The sequence below is a fragment of the Thunnus maccoyii genome, chromosome 3 (genome assembly GCF_910596095.1).
Source record: "Thunnus maccoyii chromosome 3, fThuMac1.1, whole genome shotgun sequence".
NCBI lineage: Eukaryota > Metazoa > Chordata > Actinopteri > Scombriformes > Scombridae > Thunnus > Thunnus maccoyii.
The window spans coordinates 11,889,402-11,907,646 of NC_056535.1; the positions used below are offsets into that span (position 1 = coordinate 11,889,402).

The window sequence follows — 18,245 nt, forward strand, 5'->3', positions numbered from 1 at the left end:
GTTCAGCCGCCAGCAAACATTTCCCATCATCACCAATTTCTTGCAGCTGCTTAAAACGAAAAGAAACAGCTCTGCAGAAAACCAGATGTTCTTATACAGGGGAATGTCCGAAATATTACAGCAATGACATGTTTTAAAAAAAGAAATTCAGTAAACTCACCATGAAGTCGGCTTTGCAACTATCAAACAGTAAAAGTCAATTTTATCAAATGGTTCTAAGTACATCATTGAGTTGGATTTTGTTGGCCAGAAGGCCTTTACATCCATTAAATAGTACACATTTGCTTATACTGTTTATCATTACCATTATTGCTCTGGCACTTTTTTTTATTACTCTTATCTGTTTATCAGCTTGAGTAAATGATGATAAAACTGTTGCCTGTAGCTGTAGTTAAAACTGCTTCATTAATGAAGAATCGAGGCTATAAAACTTTTCAATTTGTACTTACATGGTCTGCACTGTCCACTAGAGGGCAGTGGTGTCGTGGAAGATTTTTTGTTTTTTGTTTGACCTGATTTCATGACTTTGGCACTCAAACTTGAAGATTGAAGTTATTGACCACAGAGATAACAAGAGACTCATCACCAGTGCATTTATTTAATTATTACAACAATAAATAAGTGACTTTTACTTGGTGAGCACTTCTTATTCACTACCCCCTGCTATTAGTAATCCTCCAGTGACCCTCCATTGAATAATTACTCCAACATGTAAATAATGGAACAATTGTGCATTTATAAGGTACATTTACTGTTGACAGGAGGGGCAGCTTTGGTCTAATATGTGAGAGTTTTGACTCTCAGTGTGGGTTGAACTCTATAACACAAGCCTCTATCCACAGCCAAATTTACTGAGCAGCATAATTACAAGTGGTGTGGCGACCGTGCCAATCATCTATTGGAAATTAAGGGGGAAACATTTTCTTATGTTGACTAATGAGGCAACATTTCTTTTAAGATGCAATAAAAGCACTAAATGTGATGGAAAATTGCCTGAAAACCCCATAAACAACACTGAATCACAAACATGCATCGCAGAACCTTTAATGTAAATAGGTTTCTGATCTGTCCTTTACAAGGTAATTTATTTCAACAAAGCAGAGAATGATTACTGTCACCCCTCGGGTAAGTTGTTGTTTTTTATGGTGCAGCATTTAGCATTTTTGGTGCAGTGTCACAGAACATAAAATTGTTAAATTACCTGGCCGCCTGCAGTTTAAATGTTCTGTTCTCGTTTTGCCTTAATGATACAAAATAACCTGGATTCTGCAGCCCTGTAATGATGATCAATAAGCACAGCAATTAAGCTTTATAACCAGACTGTGGCCTGATTTCTTAACAAGCCACATGCTGCTGACTAACATTTTCATTTTTGCAGGGTTAGTTAATTAGCTGTGAGGGGTTCAGACCTTGATTGTAGATCCGAAGTGCAAGAACTTGATTCTTGGCACGAAAAGAAAAACATGCCTATTGCAACATGAGCCAAACTAAACTTAAACTGCAAGCTGTAAAATGATTAGTAAAATGATTAGTCTGTGTTGTAAGATTAAAAACATCTGCACAAGAGTGAAGTAGCTGGAACTTTTATGACTCATTAAGTATAATTTATTGTAACTTGTTTGCGTCTCTTACCAACATGTTTAGGCCTCTTTCAAAGACACTGAACATTCCTCAGCTCTCATCACCAACAGCAAATACTTTAGATCTTTTCAACACTATGGCTGCAGGACAGGTGGGTATTACTCTGTTCTGACAGATTTCACGCAAGTCAAGTCTTCAACCCTGTTATCAAGTTAAATCTTGAAACAAATAAGCTGATTATGTCCTTAAATGATCAGAATCTACAGGACATAAGATGACAACAATGTGGTCACATTCTTCAATAAAGGCCTATTGTAGCCCGGCAACAATGTTGCAATCATAGAATATATATAGATAGATAGATAGATAGATAGATAGATAGATAGATAGATAGATAGATAGATAGAATGCAGACCTATGACAACGAGTGCCACCTTGTAGCAGATTAAGGTGCTGTCAAACTCCCTCTGACTCATCATAGTAGTGAAGGACAATCACAGGTGTTACTAATAACATTAACAGTGGCTCCATTCTGTCCAAGTGTCCCAGTAAGTCATGACAGTGAGCCAACATGCACAATACCAGGACCCTGAAACTGAGGCAGCTAAATGGAATCGAGCCATAATTAATTTATTATTTACACCTGTGCTTTTCCTGCTGTGACATGTCAAAATGTATTCAGTGAAAAGGTCTGTATGCATGAACTTAACTGCAGACTGCAGGACTAACACATGAAATATAGGACCTGGCTCAGGAGCTGTCTATGCCATCAGTGTAATAACTACAATCTCAGGGCCAATGTAAAGCACCCAGTTTCCTCATTGAACATATTTTTGTGATGTATAACATGTTAATCACATTGACAGCACCAAGTACAAGCATAAAACAAAATAATAATAACAAAAAACCCAACAATGCTAAAATACAAACAGTCAGGGTCTGTATCACTATGTGATAAATGCTTCAGCAAATATACAAGGTGGGAGTTTTGTGGGTAAATACTTGTTTGCTTAGATAATCAATCATATGAGGAAGCTTATTATTATCGTGTGGTAATGCAGCAGTCAATAGGTGCCACTCTGAGAACTCTTCTTGGTGCTGTATCACGTTTTGCTTGGTGGTGCAAAACATTTTACTCAGGACTTACTGGATGTTGTCAGAAAAGCAAACCCAGAACACAAACATGGACAATATGTCATTTCCGCAATCTTTTATTTAACATATTGCTGATGAGAACATACATGACACTGATCACTTAGGCCTCATTAGTCTATAAGTAAAGCCTACTGCATATTCACTGAAATCGATTACTAATCATAAATCGTAAATTCGAGCTTGTCTTTATCTTTCTTACAAGTATTCATACTGTATACATTATGTGCTGAAAATGTAACCCAAGGCCAACTCAACTCTGGCTAGTTGTAGTCAAGTGAACTGTACTACATCTAAGTCATACATCATGGCCTCATATGACCAGATGTATTAAAACTTAGATGTAATGATATCCTGGCATCAATCAAAGGGTTGAACAAAATGTGGCACATATCAGATCAAACGTCTCAGCCTGAGATGATGAAATCCTTTCACCACTGGCAAAAAACAGATAAAAAACTGAGAAATCAAGATCATTTTTGTAGCATGTTTAAGGTCTACATGGCACCTACACCACCACAGCTCCACTTACTGAGGAACTACTCTACATGCAGATAATACAACCCTGCCAACAGATGGCAGCAGAGGCCATCTATTAAATCAGGGAGGCAGATTTTTTTCCCCCTGTTAACTGATTGCTCCTAATTCAAAACATCAACTCAAAAAAAAACAAAAAAACAACTGGCAACAGCACCATTATTTATTTGTCCAAAATACATGAATAGCTACATTTCATCATTGGGAGAGTTAATGTTTACTTTAAGTTTTGCTCGCTAAATGAAAGACAGTGTGGTTTGTGTTAAACCACACTCCTCTCTCACAGTTAATCAAATGTTTTGGTTTATAGAGTGAAAATGCTTTTTGTACTTTGCTTAAAACAATGGTTGCTCAAAAATACAGCTCTATTTTTATCCAGTAGTGACGAACATTACAATAAATGCACAAGAGTGAAAATGACTTCACTTCACTTCTTCAGAACATGAACCAGTTTAGTCTTGACAGCGTATGTGCGGTGTTTCCCAGAAACAGCTGGCAGAGACTCTGGAGACAATTTTAGAAAATAAATCAACAGAAACATAAAAAAGTTGATACATACAGAGGTTTATTACACAATATAAGACATATATTGTCATTAAGTACATATAAAGAATGCCCGGTAAACTACAAAAAATATGAATGTTTCTAATGTGTCTATGGCAGTGAGAGCTCCATTATTTTATATCCATTTATTTAAGGTCATGAAAACATTGACTTGTCTTTGAGTACAAGCAGCAGCACTATGGTAACTTGAGATGAAACAAAACTAAAAATAGTTTGGATGCAAGAAATGTATAAAGGAACATACTGTACAGCTGTGGGAAAGCAATGCTTAGGACATCTATTCCTTACATAACATTCTCAACCACCATGTTCAACCCTTCAAATGTTTACTAAATGCTGTATAATGCTCCTTTAAGACATGTTAGTCAGTCCGAGGGTTATGGCAACATGACATATTTCTCTTAATGACACATGAACCTTTGATCAGCCCTGGTAAGTAAGCAGCAGTTAAGCCCGACTCACAAGCATCTCTTATTGCTTTATTATTTCAAGGTTTCCATCGGCATGGTTGGCATTCAGCAAATTTCCTGTGGAAAGTTCTGCACTCCTTGCTGGAATGTAACCACACATGTCCACTAACATGAGTCTGCAGCTAACACACGCACCCAACTAGGTAGGACATGAAACAAGCAATGTAATACACTGCAGGCTGTTGTGTTTATAGTACATGCTTTACCATTCTACATACTGCAGTTTTTTTATGAATGTTACAGGCCGCTGTACATCTGTTGTCTCTTCTCTCGTGTTGCTCATCTCTCCTCTTGCAGAAGCTGAAGTCTGTCCTCAGCGTAGTGAGGTCTGCTGTGTCCAGTATCAATAGCCTCGCAGTCATTTGTGAAAAACACCAGGTCCTGCCAAATAAACAAAGACATGTGATCGAATCACTCTTGAGCTCAAAAACAAGGATCTTCAAGGTCAAAAAAAAACACTGCAGATGTTCTCACCCGGTAACAAATTCTTGTGATGATCGTGTGCAAGTTCTGGACTTTACGCTTCAACAGCACCATTCTTGGACGCTCTCTGCAGTGCTGGTGTGGATGGTTCAGCAACAGGTAGAGAAAGTCACGGAGCTTGGTTGTGACACATGAGTTCTAGAGAGATAAAAACAACTGTTTACCACAAGCGTCTAGTGAATCATTTGCAATTCCTCATTAATGATTTTCTTTTTGCCTGACAATACAGACTGTATTAACACTCAATAGGTCAAGTAAACTCACTTGATTTTACTTTTCTTTTCTTTTTTTTTTTTTTTTTTAAATTTCATACATTATCATTTCACAAACCCTCAAACATACAAATGGGACATGGATGCATCAGATAACATTTTGTCACACAAATCAAAGAACAAAGGATAGTGATTTGATTCATTTTACATTAAATTATCTTCCTGTACATGATGAGAGTGAACTAACTAGGATTACTTTGTCATTTTTGCATCAGATTAACTCCTTAACTCCTAACATCTGACTGGAATTGAATGAGTGAAAATGTTTATAAGTGAAAAAGAGAAAAATGCAACAATTTGCATTTTCCAGGAGATTCAATAAACCCACTTCCAACACACCTGTGTGTCCCCCCCACAAGTTATGCATTGCACTGATGTTGAAAACTTACATGCACATCAAGGAAGATCGTAGGAAGGAACTCAGCACATGTTTTCTGCCAATACAACAAACATTATCATTAGAGTCATAAAAATGTAGCCTGAAAGTGCTTGAAACAACCCTTCCTGCTTAAGGCGACGATGCAGTAAAGCTAAGAGCTCTTACCGTACGATTGAGGGTGTGTATTTTGTCCAGCAGATCCATTATTTCTTTGCTCAGGCCGAGCGCTCTAGAGTAGCAGGTCGGAGGCGCGCACTCCGACAGCCACACAAAGCTGAGGAAACACACCAGTCCCAGCCTCATGTCGGATAACTCTGCTGGCGCTGCTCGGGACTGCTTCCAGCTGCGTGTGCAGTCAACACTGTTCCAAACAGTGAAGAGGAGGACTTGCAGCACTTTTAAGGATGGAGTGGTAGAAAAAAAAAATAGATGGACGGTGACGTGGAAGCGTAGCAAGGCTGAGCAAAACATTTGGGGTTTGCTGCGTTTTGGACAGTAAATCAATGCTCTGTTCATGCAGTGTTGGCTGTTTTATTACCTACCTGCTGTTTCAGTAAGATACAAGAAAATGTTTTAGGCTCAGGTGGAGTTTTGAATTTGAAAACATCAGTGTGTGTATCTCGAGTGTAAAATTATAGTCTTCACAGGAAACCACAAAACCTCAGATGGGGCCCAGTGTCTACAGTTTTGAACATGTATACAGTAGAGTCTTTGGCACTGATTTTTAGAAGATATGTACTTGACACTACTACAGACAGGAGTTTCACTTGAAAAGTGTAAGCTTTTCAAAATATATGAGTCTGTAGATTAGTTGACCATTTAAAAAATGGCAATTCAAGACAAAAACATGACCTGTGTGTCAAGGTCATACCACCCCTGTAGGACCTTGCAAATGATACTGCCTATAAACAATTTGAAGTACTAAGCAAAGAAATAACTGGAAACAGTTTAAAATCAGCTGTCTTTACTTAAAAACAGAGTTGAATGCTACATAAAACATGGAAAGTACAGAAAATGTTCTATTTTTTTGTGCTACATATCAAAGCTATTAGTTTATTTTGGGTTTTAGTGCTATCATACATCAAAGTACCATCATTATGGAGACAGAAGAGAAACTGGCAAAATTACATGTTTTTTTTAAATCTCAAGGTATGTTTGTTGGAGCCACTGAGCCTTTCTTCAGATTAAGAAAGTTCCTCTTCCTTTTCCTCTTGGGGGCATACGTGCTGTCGAGCGATTCAGGTGGATCCCGAAACACAAACAACCTTTCCCCTGTAGCAAGGCTGCCCACCGCAGTGCTGGCAGAGAGCGCTGAGCTGCGTAATGTTTCATTCACTGCGTCCATGACCCTTTCTTCTATAGTGTCACTGTGCTGCTGTGTCACTGTGCTTTCGGTCGTGGTTGATTTATAAATAGACGGTTGTGCTTTAGTAAAACTGTCCTCTTTTCCTTTCTCTTCTACCGCCAGTGGTGCAACATCTTTTGGAACCGGGAGATGGGAACTGGGGAGCAGTTTTTCCATCAGATTTTGCCTCTTTTCCTGGAGTCTGTGAGATGTGGAGGACAAAGGAGCTGTTGTTAGTGGGACTGGAGTGTTAATGTGCTTACCTCATGGTCCCTGCAGCCCATCTATTAAAGTCCTCTGATGATGAAAGGCATATTTCACTTCAATAAAATGATTTGTCTATGTTGGCGACCACTGAACTAAAAATTAGTCTTGATGAGAGTGAAACAAAGTTTTAATACAGCAGCTGGTAGCAAAACATGTGTTGAACTTACCTCTGTCTTTCCACAGAGAAGCTTGGCATATTTGGCATACTTTTATACACCACGTCTTCCCTCAGTTTGACAGGAAGAAGTCGATTAGACCCCGCGGCACACCTGGTCAGAAAGTCATCAACATATTATGGAACTGATAACTGTAATCCAACTTCTGTAGATAATGTTTGATTAAAAATGGTCAGATACCTAGCCATCTGATATTCTGATACAAAAAACAAAAATAAACAAAGTAAAAACTGCACTGCTTTTTTGACATTTCATTGCATTTAGCATACTTCAGGTGCTACCGGTGTTTGATTAGCTACATGTTGATCAGATGCTACAGAAACTATTTCACTATTTCACTTCAGATTTTAAACAGTGCACAGTGGTGAATGATCAAATTGGAGTTAACAGAGAGGACAAACTGAGAACAGATGCCAGGGATAAATTCAATAGAAATCAAAAGTTAAATCAGTTAAACTAACTTACATTGACAATTTTCACCAAGGCAGCTTCATCAGGGCAGGTAAGAAATAAACTTTCTGTCCATTTCAACTTCCTTTGATAGTTTATTTTGTGTTTCAACACAGCCCTTCACATAACACAGCTGTTGTTTCTGACCTTTTGTTCCGTTACCGTTGTCAGACGACTGCATAGCTCTATATAAAGTGATTTGATCAAAGATCTCACACTCAACAGTGCAGTAAATGAGCCTTGGCTTGTCAGATCCAAGATGTTCTCAAGTTAAATGTTAGCACAACATTTAGAGCATTTGAGTTTTACATCCTACTGTTTATTTGAATTCACATTAGAGAGATTTTAGGCTGTCTTCAGTAATGGGTAAACTCAAATCAACAAACAAAACAGCAGAAACAAAAGAACTAGAAAAGAAAAGAAAAACACATGTCTTGCATATTGTTCCAAACTTCTCTTGTCGTTTGGCCAGACAGCTCAGATCCAAAGAGACCTCATGCATGAGAGATTCATTATTCATCAGTAATGTAATCCAAACTCAGCAGGGGCCGGTCATGAGTGTTCCAGTGTATCAGGAAGAGAGGGAAATTAAAGGATGAGCAAAATCATTTATCTCTTCATCTTGGCTCAGGTAAAATGACCCTTGTGGAACAGCGTTCAAACAGTATTTTTGTTATATAAATCTAAGACATTGCTCGGAGATGGCTGTGTTTCAGCCAGCTGCTGTGGCAATGCTGCTTTTATTTACTCACTTCACTTAAAAAACTACTTTCTTAGGGCACCCTGGTGGCCTAATGGTTAAGGCGCATACTACATGACTGCAATGTCCTCACTTCGACTCCCTGCCGGGGGACCCTGTGTTGCATATTATACCCCTCTCTCCCCCCCTAGTTTCCTGTCAAAAAGCCTGAAAAAAAAATCTTAAAAAACAAAACAAAACAAAAAAAAAACTACTTTCTTAAACCACAGAGCTAGAACTGCTGAGACTCTGGCTGTGTACATTTATCCAAGCTGTTCTTTTCTTTTTCTAAAAAAAGGAAAAGAATAACACAACCCAGAGACGAGTGAAAGACAAAAGCTTTTGTGGGCACATGCACAAACTTACAATTTGCAAGAACCAGGCGATTTTGTACGAAGATGAGTCATTTGATAAAATGTACCAATGCTTCTCAATGAGGGATTGATCATCTGCCCTGTTTTCAGCCAAAGAGTGGTGTTTGCAACAGTAAATATCATACTGTTTGTTGTCCATATGGTACGAAATGACCTAAATGTCCTGACATCATTTACAGATTTACAGGTAAATACTGATTTAACTTTAAACCGCCGACAGAATAAGGCTACACTGTCCATTGTGGGGTTCAGATTGTGAACATGGTTCTTACCCCGCGTGTTCCTGCTCTGCAGACGTTGAGGCAGGGTGCTGTTTGGGGCAGAGGGCGTCAGTGATGGAAAGGAGTTCACTTTCAGGCAGGGTTGGGAGGAGAAGACGCAGGGTCTCCAGGAGAAGCTCAGCAGACACCTGACTCTGCTTCACCAGCTGAGATGCAAACTCCAGGTCCTGAGATGAAGAGAGGTTACCATATTAAATGATATTAGGATTAAACTGAAACAGGAGGGAGGCATAACATCATCTGAAGAACAGATTTTCTCTGCTTGTACTAGCATGCACATAGCACTGAGGAGAGGATGTCCCTGCATTTTCCCATGTCAATAATATGTTTCTATTAAAGGTAACATTGGAAAAATTCTTGATAAAGTCAGACCTGGTCACAGTTTGCATACAGTCTCTTGAGCTCCATCTGTTCTTTCAAATATTCTGTGGCTTGACTGTTGGCAGTCGTCTCTTGCAACCTAAAAATCACCAGAGAGTTTCAACTCTGTAAAATTTAATGGTCTGTGTCAAACCAAAGGCTTTACAGAATTCCTCATTGCTCCCGAGATAAAAAGTGACATGACGGCCCACCTCTCAGCCAACAGCGTGATGACCTGATTGCACTTGTAGAGTGCCTCCTGGAGGATGAACACCATCCTGCAATCCTGCCGTAGCTGAAACAGTCTCTCCTCCTCACTGCCCTCATCTCCTTCATCGGAGTTGTCTCGGTGTGTTTGATTTGTCTTGAGTCTGAGAGGAGATATTTCCAGGCTGTCGAAATCAGTCCTCTCCTTCTGAAGCTGTTGTTCTGCTTCCTCTAGGCCCTGAAGCAAAGAGTCAAATTAACACTTGAATGAAAAGTCTACAAAGTTCAGTGAGAAAATAAATGTCTCAGAACTTAAGAATGGAAATGAAAGTTGTCTGAGAATTTAACATTACTTAAAATCTATGTATACAATGCAGGATTTTTAGGATGTATGACAAAAATAATCCCTATCAATCATCACTTGTGACCCACTGGAAGTGTGTGGCGGTGTTGTATCTACAGAGACTCTGCACTCTGCCTGTTTTCTTTTTTTCTTACTATTTTGCTGTGTTCGGGATGTCTCTGGGCATCAACCTATGGGCAGTGGGTGCGTAGCCCTCAGCCAATAAGAGCGTGCAGGGTGTGAGGTCGGGACTCATAGCATGGCAACCAGGCTACATCGCTGGTTCCGTCTCTCTCCTCTGCTCCGCTCTGCCGTCTGTCTCTGTGTCATAGATGTATAAAGAGCTGCAGGTCTGTGTGTCTGGTTGACCGAGGCAGGGTTGAGCTACACACTCGCAGATCAGAGAGGCCACAGCGGACAGGATGAAGCTCTGCGCCTTTACGCAGGTTTGTGCGGAGGTGTGGGCGTGTTTATTTGTGCTTCAGAATGTAACCACCATGAAACAATCAGAAAAAAACCATTTCATTTCTCTGATTCACAGCTTTGTTCTCACCAATGCCGTGAATCTCTCCCTCTCTTCTTTCATTCTCTAGCTTGCTTGACCACTGCTGCTCTCTCTCTTTCTATCTTGGGGAAGAGAGGCCAACTTTGAATGCTGTGTGTTTACAGACACCAACTGACAAATCCTGCATAGTATACCTTTAATATGCCTCTCAAACCCTGTGAGCAGCCCGCTGAGCATTCTGCAATGCAACAGCACAGAGGTTAATTTTAAGTATCTCCTACCAAGCAGTGGCTTTGTATACTTTGGGCCATGTCTTGTCTCTCAAGGCTCTTTCTCTCTCTGAGTTGATGAATTAGCAGGCTGTGCAGAGTCAGCATGGCTCTGGAGGTCTCCAAGACCTTGGTTCTCCTCTCAGCCTTCTGGTAGTGGATGGTAGCCATCTGCATCGCCAAACTGTCCGCCTGAGAGCGCAGATCATCCTCTCTCTCCCTCCCCATCTCCTCCATCACCTGCCAAATTTACAAAGGATGAGTTTCAGTCATCATGTATGAACTCAAAGCACACCGTGTGCCATCTACATGTCAAAATTTAACATAGAGGCATTTATTTTGAGAATTACAGCTTCTGCTACTGTATGAACTTATTGGAAGGGTTTGGTATATTATAAAATGAATACATTGGTAAAAGCTAATTGGAGTGACAACTGAACTTTCCTTCCTTCTTTCCATCTCTCCTTTACCTTTTTCATTGCACCACTCTCCATTTCCTTCTCCTTCTCAAACAGTTGTATTCTGTCCTTGAGCTTTTTCTGGAAATGGAGCAGGTCAGATGTGTCTGTTTTCTGTCTGGCCTCGCTGGTTTTCCCCTTGGATTGTGGTTTCATCTGCAAAAACCATAATATCCATAAGGTGGTTGGGAAATTACTCCAAGCGTGCTGTTATGATGTGATTAGAAATGAAACCACTCTGTGGAGCACTTTATTATTTCAGAGTAACAATGTACACTCATCCAGTTGCCACACAATTGAAGCTGATTGCAGTGTGGTTTGTACTGGCAACCACCATTCACCATTTCTCATTTGTAAAAACATTAAATGCACCATTATCTCTTGCTGTAGTTTAACTCAAGGGGGGTTCTTCCCTTTAAGTTACCTTCAGAAATGTATCATGATGATATTTAAAACAAAAACATCATCATTAAAGTTAGCACAAAGAGAACTGAGTGGGCTTCCACAGAGACATCCTTTTATAAAGCTACAAAACAGAAGTATAGAAAAATTCAAAAGCCATCAACTGACTCCATTGAGAGCTATAACGCATAATTATGCTGCAAATATACGTAAAGTCTGGGGGTCTTAAAAATAGGGATTCTGCTTGTTCCCACCACCACCATGCCAAGTTCAATAACATATCTCTAATGTCAATAAATGCTGAACTGCTTTTATTTTAAAATTAGTGGGCAAATCAGGGTAAATAATACCTAACACGACCACCAACAGTCACTTGGCCTTTTAGAACATATAAACTGAATTCAATATGTCATTATGTGTTCACCATCTGTTGCTCGCTGTCTTTTCTCCAAGCCTCTAGAGCAGTGTGGAGTTTAGTTCTGGAGATGGCGTGAGGCAGCACAAGGCAGCGGTCCATCACAGACAGACACTTCTGGAACTCTAGTTTCATCCTCAGCCTGTCATCCTCAGACAGAGTCAGCTGGGACAAGCACAAACACCTGAGAGCAGACACAGAAAAAAAAAGACAGTTACTTAAATGGCTGTGTTGAAGGACATGCACAAACTAAAAACGTGATATAACATTTAAGTCACACACTCATTGAACTTTCCTATATTTAAATCCCCTGGAACAAGATGTGTTAGTGTACAGTGTCACTGACCTGAAGAAAGCTCTGCAGTGATCCCTGAGCTGCCTCTGCTCCTGCAGCTCTCTCTCCATGGCTTCCTGCAGAGCCTCCCTGGTGCAGCTGAGGGTGTGTAAGGCAGCCTTGCCTTCCTGGTGCAACCTCTCCTGGCCCTGCAGGAGAGTGCTCGCTCCTTGTCCCTGGGACTGCCCTGACGCTGCCTCTGGTTCTACCTGCAGCAGGGAGCGTTGCATCCCTGGAGGTGAGAGTGTGAGCAGGGTTTGGGTTGCGGAAGGCTGGATGGCTTTGACCTCTGCTATGGCACCCTGGATCACACGCATGGTCATCTATAGCACAGATAGAGGATGGAGACAGGGGGTAAACTCAATGAAGCTTAACAAAATACTTTTGTGTGTGTTTTTATGTTTTTCAAGGTGATTAGGTCGATAATGTTAAGTGAATGTGTCTGAGCACCTTGCGGATGTCAGCAGCAGCCTCTTCATCTAGGTTGTTGATGAGCTCAGCTAGCTCCAAGTTGTGAGCTGTCAGTAAGTTCTGCCAACAGTGCAGGTGTTGGGCCACCTCCATCCTTTCCTCCAGACCCTTAGACAGGTCCGACAGATCTTTCTGTCTCTGCTTGTGGACCCTCAGCTGGAGAGGGTAGGAAGCAGGATTTAGCAATAGTCATATATTACTCAAGGAATGAAATGAGAAATGTTTTGTGGTATCAGTCAACAATGGACGCACTGTATAGTGAGGGTGTTTGGAATAAAACCCTGAATACACTCCTCACCAACTCAGAGATGAGCTCTCTTCTTTTCTTAATCAGTCCACAGCGCATGGCTCTCCTCTCTTGGCTCAGTGCCTCGTCCAGTCTCTGCCTCACTATCACCAGCTCTTTCTGGGCTTTCTCCTGCAGCTGGTCTATCTGCTCAGCAGACACTGTGCTCCCTCTGGTGGAGAAGACATGCCAGGTTAAAACAGCTCTAGTCTAGTATACTTATTATGAATGAGCTTAGAACTCAAGGTTAGACTGTTAACAAAACTCAAGCTTACTTGGCCACATTTACAGTCTATAAATGTAGTGTAGTGTAGTAGTGCAACTAGATGTAAAATTTAAGCAGATTGTGTTGATGTTCTGGTAACTACAATAGGGACCAACCTTCTGATGTGAGTGAACCAGCTGTCCAAATTGCTGGAGGTGCTGGAGAAGGTGTCAGAAATCAGGCTATTAAGGCTGTGGAGGCTGTGCACCAGGAACTTCCTCTGTGCATGGCGTTCAGCCAGCACATAGCGCTGATTGGCAAGGACCACATCCAGCACCTCTTCTAGCTGATCCTGGTCAGAAAAGAGAAAGAAATGGCACAATATACACTTTTTTTCAAGTCCAATCCTTGATTTACAGTATGCGCTGATTCCCACATCTACAAATTGCTGAAAGATGAAGAAAATAAACAGAACACATACATAATTGTGTCTTATCTATTTTATTTACCGAGCATGACATTTAAATTGCCAATTCTAACATGTCATTTATCTAAAAATCTACTTTGGCTGCTCACCTGACAGGCAAAGTAATTGTGCTGAAGACTCTTAGCTGTGCTCTTCTCCAACTCGCCCATCCTTGTGGCCTCCTCCAGTTCCTCAGAGAAGATCTTGTGGAGTTCAACCCGGCGCCACTCAATGATCTGCCTTTGGACCTTGGCTGAGGCCTCTTCATGTCGGACCAACAGGATGCGCTGGAGCTGACTCTGGCTCAGCTTGTGCAGCTTCTCCAGGAGGACACTGCACTGGAGGAGCTCCTGGTAACATACAAAAACGGGATTTAGTTTAGTGAAAGCATGTAATGAAAGCAATAAACCAAGAGGATTCTACAAACCATAAAATCACAAATATCACAATCAAGAATTTCTATCAGTAAAATCTATTAACAGTACAAAAGTGGTGGATTGACCTGTTGATCTGCATGTTGACACAGCAGCTCCGCTTGGGCTTTCTCAGCAGCTTCCCTGCAGTGCTCTGCTTCCATCTCTTCCCGAGTCTCCAGGTTACACTGGCCAGCAAGGGCAGCCATGCGGGCCCCTCGCTCCTCCTTCAGCCGACCCTCCATGCCCAGCAGCTGTCCGTGGAGCACGCTGAGCAGCCTCTGTTGGGCCTGAGCACTGGCCTGGCCCCGAGACCGCAGGCCACCCAACAAGGACGACATCACGTCCTTGTAGATCTGAATCCGGGTAGCCTCCAGGTTATTGGTGGCACGCAGCAGTGTAGACATTTCAAGGCTTACAGGGATAATATGTAGAGTTAGCAGAGAAAAATAGTGAGACATTTATGATATATGAACAAAATAGTAAAAATTTGGGTGGAACAGTAGCTCAGTGGTTAGAAAAAAGAACCAGGAATGATTCATGTTTCTTCCAAGCAACAAGCTTCATAAGTGAATGTTGAAGCCAACTAAGAAGTGACTTAACATTAAGTTTCTCTTATGGCTGCTAGATGCAGGCTCCAAAATGAACTGACTGTACTGACGTAAAGAGGAAAAGTGCTGACATAAAATTACACATTGATATATTTGAAAATTTATTTCACTTGGTGATGATTTTTAAAATTAGTATTCTATTAAAGGAGATTAAACATATAAAGAAGTACTGTGTGTAATTCCCCCTTGACTGGTCTACTCACTTCTCCAAAGCCTGGTACATGTTTTGCGGATCCTCCAGCACCATGATGTCCACCATCTTGTCTTCAAATGTTGCCTCGTCTTTGACGGTCTCGCTCATGTTGCAGTCTGCATACTCTGGGTCTGAATCACCTCTGTTTCTCTGAGTTAAGAAAATATAATGTATAAACAACTAGCAATATATAATGACATTTCAAAAGAAATGTTCTAATAATAAATAAAAAACCAAGCAACATGTTGGTAAATTGTTGTTTACTGCATACAGTTTGGTTGCACAAATTCTGACAGTTTTCTTTTAACAGGCAACCAATTTTATTAAAGTAAGAAACAAAAATCAATGTCATGCCATACCATTTGCTGAAGAAGGCTCAGTCTGGTTCTGAGACCTATCAGGTTCATGGCCAGAAACCCCAGTGACAACAGCATCAAACTTACAAAGAACCCACCAACAAATCCAGCAAAATGGACACCATGGTTAGGATAAATCTAAAACAGAAACATGAGACTAAATGATGAATCACAAAATTGAAAACATTAAAGGAGTAAACATACAATTAACTGTACTCTACAGGTGTATGCTAAGTGCTCACAACTTACCCTATCAGTTGAATTCACCCTCAGTGTTAGATTAGCTGTTAATGGGCCAAACATGCTGACATCATTCTATGGGTTCAAGTAAACAATAAGAAGAGAGAAAATGATTTTATCATACTGTAATTCTAAAAACAGAAATGTTGTTTTAGTTCAACAAGGTTGTCAATTTGGGAGGTTTCTTTTCAAGTTGAAGACAGCTGAAATAGAGCAGCAGATAAATACCTGTGAGGCGTTAGAGAAGGTGAGAAAAGCTGGAAGGTTCAAGACTTCGCTCTTATGACTCCTTATGTGTGCAGTATAATTGACAACAATTTGGGATCCAGCTGAAAAGGTAAAATCAGTATTATGTTATTTATTGAAGATGCAACATGCACAAAATATTTGAACTCAACAAAAGTTAAAATCAGACATGCTAGGGTTAAAAATCATCTGCCAGACATACCAGCCAGTGAATCGATGGCAAATGTCTGGTAACCTCTTTCCACAACCTTGCCCTCAGTTTTCAGGGGCACTATTCCAGATATGGAGTCCCGAATAGCCACCTGAGACAGGTTGGTGCCACCTACTGGGCTCATGTTGTGAATCAGCAGGAAGAATGTCAGCTGAGGAGGATCGGTGTCAAGCTTTGCCTGGAGCCCGCATGATTGAGCAGGAGAGGAATGAATCACCAGATGTTCATTCTTAAATGTTCTGTAATGTTCATTTGCAGATTAAAAGTGGTCATGCATCTAGCTAAGTGTAGCTACTTCAAATAATTATATTGATGTACCTGTGCGCACTTATGAAACTTGACCCCAAATGCGGATGGAGGCGCCACACTCTGAACCTGCAGAAACATGCAACACTGAATAATAAGTTACTTTAAAGTTGATAATCACAGTATTGCTAAGCAAAGAAGATTCTGACATAAAATAAAGAATCCAATAAGTCTGTGCAAAGACTGAAGCAACCATAACAGCTCTCTAATATGGATACAATTTTAATTTTAAGAATAGTTTACAGGTACTAATAAAGCAGAAACACACCTGAGGCAGAGTGTGGCCGGGGATGTATCTGGTGAGTGTGCTTCTGCGGCCCCGAAAGTGTAAGATGTTTGACATGTATCTAAATGAAGTGTAAAAGGAGTGTTCCCATGGGCCAGCAGGGGCCGAAGAAGAGAGAGGCCCCTCTGCAGAAAACACCACAGGCTCATATGTTTCCATTGTACCTGTCAGGTAACACAGAGGACATTTTAACAGCCTTTGTTAAGCACAATTACAGAGGCTAAAATTGACAATAATAACAAGGTAGCACATGGAATTTGACCTTTATATCATCTACAGTTGTACAGCATTGAAAACATGCATAACTAGATGGTGAGTATATCATAACATTTGTTATGTTATTTATTGTTAGTGTATAGAAGTAAAGTAACGAGAAAGGAGAGAACAAACCATCCATTTTAAGCAGCATCAGCTCTTCTGATTTCCCACCAGGGTCATGTTGAGTTACATGGATACTAGAGAGGCTCTGACACTGGATAAAGGACATTCAGCATTAAACATTTAGCCTTAGCAACACTCTGCAGCCATGCATAAACAAGAGTACCTCTCAAAGCCAACAAATACCTGTACATCACAAATTAATCCAAATATAGGTTTGATTCAGAAATATAACAAAATACATATTCATCTTCCATTTTTGGGATACAACTCACAACTATAAGGTGTGATGTGTAGCTTTATTAACATCTGCAGATAACAAGCATCCTGTCAGATGGTGTCTCAGAGACTGAATCTTCATCAGAAGAGAGACTGGAGGCTTAAGATACACCAAATCTGACATGAAAAAAAGTTCTGGTGCAATTCATTTTTAGGCTACTCACCCCACGGTTCTCCGAAACAGGATGTGATGGTGGTGTCGTGTACCAAGACGCAGCCTGAGAGGTAACGTTACCATTACAATATCCAGCCCCGTACTCCAACACACCGGCACGCGTTTCACGTGTGCCGATGACATCATGACACCAACGGGAATACAGAGGAGTTGGAAACCAACATGAAACCTGGATAGTCATGAAAAAAGACCATATTGTGACCCTCTCCGCGATAAAATGTACCTGAAGCATCTATTTGGTGTGCTGCTCTCACCGAGGAGAGCCGTTAGCTAACTGACTGCATTTCTGATGTCGCCGCGGTTGAAATGAAAACATTTCCATGGCTTTTCCCTGAGAAACAATAAGTAGAGATGCGTTTCTGACGCACATTATGTTATTACTTCAAGAAAAACTATGGACGGTCTTTAAAGATGCCTATGCGACCAAAAAAGCATGATAACCGCAGCTGTTTGACCTCGACAAGTATTTCCAAAACTTGGGAAGAAACGGACTCCTCCTCAACTCAAGTGTGTCAAATGCAACAAAGTACATACGAATGTTTCCGGCGGTGCCTTTCAAGATAAAACAACATAGATGAGACTGTACGATGATTGGATATATAAACGACATATAAATATGCGAAATAACAATAAAATTTATATTATCTTTAGCACATTTGTATCATTTATACATGTAAATATTATTCTGTAGAGCCATTCCTCAATTTTCCCACAAGGATCTTTTTGTGCTTTTATATTGAAGGCATTGTCATCCTCGTCT

General features: G+C 40.6%; 2 protein-coding genes across 3 annotated transcripts; both read right to left on the reverse strand.

Moving 5' to 3' along the window:
* Positions 1–3,419: 3,419 nt before the first annotated feature.
* On the reverse strand, positions 3,420–5,741 carry LOC121893763 (cytokine-like protein 1). The gene is made up of 4 exons (XM_042405777.1): positions 5,604–5,741; positions 5,449–5,493; positions 4,779–4,925; positions 3,420–4,685 (listed from the first exon to the last, which is right to left on the reverse strand). The coding sequence occupies exons 1-4, from the start codon at positions 5,739–5,741 to the stop codon at positions 4,584–4,586; spliced, it is 432 nt and encodes a 143-aa protein (XP_042261711.1). The 3' UTR covers positions 3,420–4,583.
* LOC121893761 (limbin-like) lies at positions 5,604–18,073 on the reverse strand. Of its 2 annotated transcripts, XM_042405775.1 has the most exons (25): positions 17,941–17,976; positions 17,475–17,654; positions 17,044–17,125; positions 16,636–16,817; positions 16,380–16,436; positions 16,053–16,239; positions 15,833–15,933; positions 15,614–15,679; positions 15,368–15,502; positions 15,019–15,158; positions 14,294–14,618; positions 13,902–14,141; positions 13,502–13,677; positions 13,133–13,292; positions 12,814–12,990; positions 12,376–12,686; positions 12,039–12,213; positions 11,225–11,368; positions 10,767–10,994; positions 9,643–9,875; positions 9,443–9,530; positions 9,062–9,237; positions 7,218–7,319; positions 5,981–6,985; positions 5,604–5,833 (listed from the first exon to the last, which is right to left on the reverse strand). In XM_042405775.1, exons 3-24 carry the CDS (start codon positions 17,060–17,062, stop codon positions 6,583–6,585), a joined length of 3,825 nt encoding a protein of 1,274 aa, XP_042261709.1. In that variant the 5' UTR covers positions 17,063–17,125; positions 17,475–17,654; positions 17,941–17,976; the 3' UTR covers positions 5,604–5,833; positions 5,981–6,582. The 2 variants fall into 2 exon arrangements, with proteins under 2 accessions (XP_042261709.1, XP_042261707.1); XM_042405773.1 differs by having other exon boundaries at positions 17,475–18,073.
* Positions 18,074–18,245: the final 172 nt, after the last annotated feature.

Excerpts from the sequence above, each read along its gene's own strand:
- LOC121893763 (XM_042405777.1), bottom strand. The coding sequence starts at position 5,741 with ATGAGGCTGGGACTGGTGTGTTTCCTCAGCTTTGTGTGGCTGTCGGAG. Across the intron at positions 5,494-5,603 it reads TACACACCCTCAATCGTACG|AAAACATGTGCTGAGTTCCT; the intron begins GTAAGAGCTCTT and ends TTGTATTGGCAG. Across the intron at positions 4,926-5,448 it reads CGATCTTCCTTGATGTGCAT|AACTCATGTGTCACAACCAA; the intron begins GTAAGTTTTCAA and ends TTATCTCTCTAG.
- LOC121893761 (XM_042405773.1), bottom strand. The coding sequence starts at position 17,717 with ATGCTTCAGGTACATTTTATCGCGGAGAGGGTCACAATATGGTCTTTT. Across the intron at positions 17,126-17,474 it reads CTGTTTCGGAGAACCGTGGG|TGTCAGAGCCTCTCTAGTAT; the intron begins GTGAGTAGCCTA and ends TCCTTTATCCAG. Across the intron at positions 16,240-16,379 it reads AGTTTCATAAGTGCGCACAG|GCAAAGCTTGACACCGATCC; the intron begins GTACATCAATAT and ends TGCGGGCTCCAG.